We start from the raw sequence: 5,557 nt of genomic DNA on the forward strand, positions 1-5,557 counted from the left end.
GGATTCGAACCCGCGACCATCGGCTTCATAGGCAGAGTCACTATCCACGAGGTTAGAGCGGTCGACGAGATGATACCAAACGTGACTTAGAATCTAGACTTACACAGTAATTAATCTCAGACTTCTCCAAATTATTCCCTTTCTTTGCTCGCGCTCGTTCAGTTTAATTAATCAAACTAAAATTTCTAGCAATCATTTTTTCCTTTAATCCTCACTTTTCTGAGAAACCTATATTATGTATGTATGTATATACTTTATTGTACATAGAAATAAAAACACGAAAAACACAGTTACAGAGTAAATTAAATACAACAAAGGCGAACTTATCCCTGTATGGGATCTCTTCCAGTTAACCTTTAAGGAAATGAGTAAAACATAAGTAACGGTGAATGAATGACAAACACAAAGAAAAGTGTACAATCACTCAAATTAATGAAATGCACTATATTATAATGCAAAAGAATCTATCAACAATCGACCTAATTATCATCTAACATTTAAAAAATAGTATGTAAATGTTAGGCCGACTTAGTATATAAGATTCGGCGTTAAAGGACCCATCACAGTGTCCGCTGATCACTACACAGATCCACCTCGCAAAATGAAATCCGTGAGTACATTTTATTGCTTCATAGGTCATGAGTGGATTAACCTTTCGCATGTTTAGATGGTCTAAAATCGTGGATTTATACCTAAGTTGTGACTTTCTTAATCCCGATGTCCTTTGAAAATAATAAAATGAAATAAAATTTTGAATTAGGCATAATGAAAAAAGTAGTATTAGTAGTCTTTATTGTACAAAAACACATATTAAAAGTAACATGTAATTTGGTAAGCAGTAGAAAGGCGAACTTATCCCTTTGAGAGATCTCTTCCATTCAAACGATGAGAGAGTGACAAAAGCAGCAAAATGTACAAGGTAGGTACAGTCAACATCGTAGCGGACCAAACAACGCGTCAAAAGTATTAGTAACTACCATTCTGTAACAGTTTAACAAAAAGTAATGTCTTAATATGTAGAAAACTCAAAACTGTAAAAGACATACTTGAATGTAAATTTTAGGAATTTATATATGTTCAGAAAAGTTATCCGGGATGTCGGATACTTTTGACGCGCTGTTTCATCCGCTACTATTGATGCCGACTGTATCAGAAAACAAAGGATATAATAAAAGGGGGTTCTAAATTCAAAACTACAAAAATGACTCTGAGACTTAGGAGGATTGAGCTGAAAAAAATATTGTCAAAAAATGCAAATAGATGACTAAATATTCAGTTAGGTTTCTAATGGTTAAGAAATTACGATTCAAATTGCTAGGATATTCAACATGCGTGTTAAGGTGACATTTGGATGACAACTGCATAACTGCTGTTACGGCAGAGCCGCGGCGTTGAATTTTCTTGAGAAAATAGAATAGAGTAGAAGAATAGAAAAACGTTTATTGCAAAACCATCTACAAACAGCACCACATTAGAAAACAAAAAAAAAGTAAGAAAGAAGATCTAATACACTAAACAGTTACCTATAACTACTTGTAACCTATACTAAAATGCAATAGTTACAGTGATGATGCTGTAATAGAGACTACAATTGGACACCACTCAGCATATGCTCTAACATATTTATGCTACAGCGCTGGTCTTCCGTGGAGCCCAGGGCAAGAAGATAGCTTTGAACAGTAAAGGCAGTGTCAGACAGTGATTTAGCAAGTATTAATATTTAACACAAGTTAGAAACTAATGCACGGAAAAATTTCAAAGCGGAAGTGAGTGGGTTGGGATGATGATGATGAGTGATGGGAAAATGACTGATGCATTGGACTTTTCAATTGCGGCAGTAATGTTCCAACAAACGCTACACGTTTTCGTCACAGCTGCAGTTGTAACATCGCAACAGATCACTGTCACTGCTCCAGTTGCCATCCGAATCGCACCTTAAGTAAGGATGCTAGCTTGAATAGTGGTGGGCCCATATAACCCGACAAATTTTAACCACACATTCCTGAGGTAAAAAAGAGCAACAAATTTTATATAACTATTGGTCAAATTCAGCAAGGTTTTTTCGTATTTTTTTTTTATATTTACAGATACACTTTGCGAGTTTTCTTTAAAACTTTAATGTTTGGCAGTAGGTATGTCTAACTCACATAGTGGCAGCGTTGCAGCCTAAAACGTGTTTTTCATTGAGTAGTTAGAGAAACACATGTTCACAAGAATTGACATTATCTCTAAAACAAGACCGATTTCCGAAAACTTTGTATGACATTTTATTCTCTAAATGCGGTCAAGAATACACCTTTAAAATGTGTCGGGTTATATATGGACCCACAGTGTATAGGTAAAAAACGCTATAACTCCCTCTTTTAAATAAGTAAGTACAGTTTATAAATTCAATAAAAAAACTTATTGAATTTGAAACCCGATGTCCGCAGGAGTTCGCGCTAAACAATGTCGGTACAATATGCGTGATCTTCATGTCATATCCATTTTTACTATTTTTTTTTTAATCTGAATCCCTCCTAGACATGACTTGTCTTTTGGCACAACAGTACCTATAATTATAATATGATAGATAGATAGATAGAATACTCTTTATTAGCACACCTCAGTAAAAATATACAAGAAAAATAAACCATTGATTAAATTTAGAGGCACACAACATATGATGTACTGTCTTCAGATTTTTTTACTGACTAGACCTATTTTATTCCAGTATATAATTATCATTAATCATCCACAAATTTTGCACATTATAATTAGCAGCGAAATGCCAAATAGATCATGATAGTAAATTATTCATAAGGTCACTGGTTAGACTGGTATGCGTTCCTATAGGTCAAAAGGTCGACTGATATGTGGACACAGTTCATACTAAATTCAATCTTAATGGAAGGGTAGTAAGGTATAAGAAAATTAAATTGTGAGCTTGGTATTCTGTACAAGATCATAGTACGTAATTATGATTATTAGATTAGTTTAATTTGTTAATAATGTGCTTAAAGTTTACGTCCGCGCGTATATTGTAAATAGTTGGGTAAGTAGTAGTAGTGGGGTAAGTACACTTAGTTAGGTAAGTACAGTGAGTACGCACTTTTTCCTGTAAGCTGATCTAGCCCAGTCGCCACGAGATCCTTCCGTGGCTAGCTCCAAAATATGGATGGGGAAAGAGTCGGCTCCCCAGGTCCAATATGTGCTATATTTCTGCCAGATCTTAGCAACTAGGGCATGTTATACATCATTTTTGTATAATTTAAATAATTGTTTTACCAATTTATACAAATAGTTGCCTTATGCACAAAAAATAAAATTATATGATCGGACAATTTTACAATCAGTAAGCTGCAGAGTTAAGTGACTCCTCCCTCCCCCCCCTGCAAATAAATTTCTATGCAGGGAGGGTGGGCTCTTGAACCGACGCTCAAAAGATCCTAACTACTGGAAAGATAAAGCTGAAATTCTTAACATCGTTTAAATACAATTCAAGTTTATATTTAAAAATATTTTTAGAAAATCAACTCTTAAGGGGGTGATTTTGTACGAAAGAAAAGTAAATACAATAACTTGCGCGCAGTACATTTGAGTCGCTCATGGCACAATTTCCGTGGGGTCTTTATAGCCACACTTCTAATAGTTATCCCAGTTTGTTGACTATAGTCGCTGAGTTGTATACGATTGTTCCAGTTCCTCGTCTTCGCTCTCTGCGCCGCGGTGGCCCTCGCCGCTCCCCAGCGCCAAGCTTACAGTGGCGACGAGAAGCAGGCTGAGACCCTCAGATACGACAATAATGTCGATGTTTACGCGTACAATGTGAAGTGAGTATAGAATTAAAATTAATAAAAGTCTAAGATGAAAACGTGCACCAAGTTTGATAACCGAACGAGACGTATTTTCAGATAAAATGATTAAATGTCAACTTTTTAAGTTGGGATACGGGAATAATAATGCATGCCGTACAGCGATCTCGAGTTTGCTGGCTGCTTCTCGGAAGTACGGTTTTTTCTTAGATTTTACCTATACTACTTCTCTATACGAGAAGTAATTCTCCGATAAATCCAGTGCAAAACCGATGTGTTAGTAGGCCAAATTAGATTTTTTTCGTAGAACTAATTCCCAGCAAGCTAGAAATCGTTTAATTACCTTCATTCTCGTCACTTCATCCCTTGGATGTGCATAAATTTCTGCTCATTTTCAATGTATTGCTTGTAGCTCGAAAACGGCACGTCCGATGGAAAATTTGCTCTAATTTTGACGAAAATTGTCATCTGAGGATCCGAAAAGTAACTTAATATGTATTCATAGTCAAAGTACGTAAAAAAATGACCGCCATTTTTAAGTTCTTTATTTTTGGTATAATCATGTTAAAATCCGAAAACTCCTTTTTACCAGTGTCTGATCCACAAAACCTTGCTAGTATTGCCATTGTAATTGATGGTGGGTTCCTTGCAGCTGCATTACTTACTGTTTCGGTATTACTACTGTGGCTTTGAAAGGGCACTGCGACTGTCAATATCCTTAATAAAATGAGGCATTGAACACAAGACAGGTCGCAGAACACAGAGCATAATCGCACCCCGAATTTAATATTAAGGAAGGCGCCTCCACCTACCGTATCATTAAAATAATAATTTCTTTCCAGCGTTGAAACCTCAAACGGCATCAAGGAAGCAGAGAGCGGCATCCTCAACAACCAGGGCAAGGACAACGAAGCCTTCGTGAGGAGCGGACAGTACGCCTACACGGCGCCCGATGGCGTCACCTACTCTGTGACCTGGACCGCCGACGAGAACGGCTACCACCCGCAGGGCGCCCATCTTCCTCAATAAAATACTGCATGGCTAAACGGTTTGGATATGGAATAAACGACTTTCTTTTAAATGTTTTTTTTTTTCATACTATGTCGGTGGCAAACAAGTGTATACTTGTCCCATCCATATAGTGAGAATGACTAGTTATGATTCTTCGGATTGGAATAAGTACTAGGAAAACTTCAAAATGTAGAAAAGTAACTGGGATCAAGATTGTTGTGTTGTGGGCCGTACGGCCCACCTGATGGTAAGCAGTCTCCGTAGCCTATGTACGCCTGCAACTCCAGAGGAGTGAGGAGGATGGTGTTATTTTTTCTTCTAAATATTAAGTATTACAAGGATGCGAGTTAATGCATACTAAATTAAAAACTCATAAAACAAAGCTTTTTCTAATGTATGGCTTACGAAAGAAATTACTTTAAAAATCTTGGGAGCCCTGTTTCGTTATATTTCATGGAACCAGTAATACCAATACCATTAGCATTAGGTTAATAAAAAGAGTAAACAGCAAAAAAATACTTATTTTCAAATTAGAATCTAAAAAGCACACGACAATCTTCCCAAAACACTTTAAGTAAACAAACTGGGGACAGCGATTGTATGGAGAAGCGGTCGTCTCCTTCCATTTTAAGCCTTCATAAGGCAGAGGGAATATATTTCCCACCTGATTATGAACTATATAAAGTGATAGAGTTCAATTTTGCTTAATTTCTGATATTCCTGGCATAAGCCTTTCGTAAATAATTAATCCC

General features: G+C 36.6%; 1 protein-coding gene across 1 annotated transcript; it reads left to right on the top strand.

The window, feature by feature from the left end:
* Positions 1–4,875, top strand: LOC133520285 (cuticle protein CP14.6-like). The gene is made up of 3 exons (XM_061854655.1): positions 1–610; positions 3,682–3,812; positions 4,637–4,875. The coding sequence occupies exons 1-3, from the start codon at positions 602–604 to the stop codon at positions 4,821–4,823; spliced, it is 327 nt and encodes a 108-aa protein (XP_061710639.1). The 5' UTR covers positions 1–601; the 3' UTR covers positions 4,824–4,875.
* Positions 4,876–5,557: the final 682 nt, after the last annotated feature.

Source organism: Cydia pomonella, chromosome 8, assembly GCF_033807575.1.
Source record: "Cydia pomonella isolate Wapato2018A chromosome 8, ilCydPomo1, whole genome shotgun sequence".
Lineage (NCBI taxonomy): Eukaryota > Metazoa > Arthropoda > Insecta > Lepidoptera > Tortricidae > Cydia > Cydia pomonella.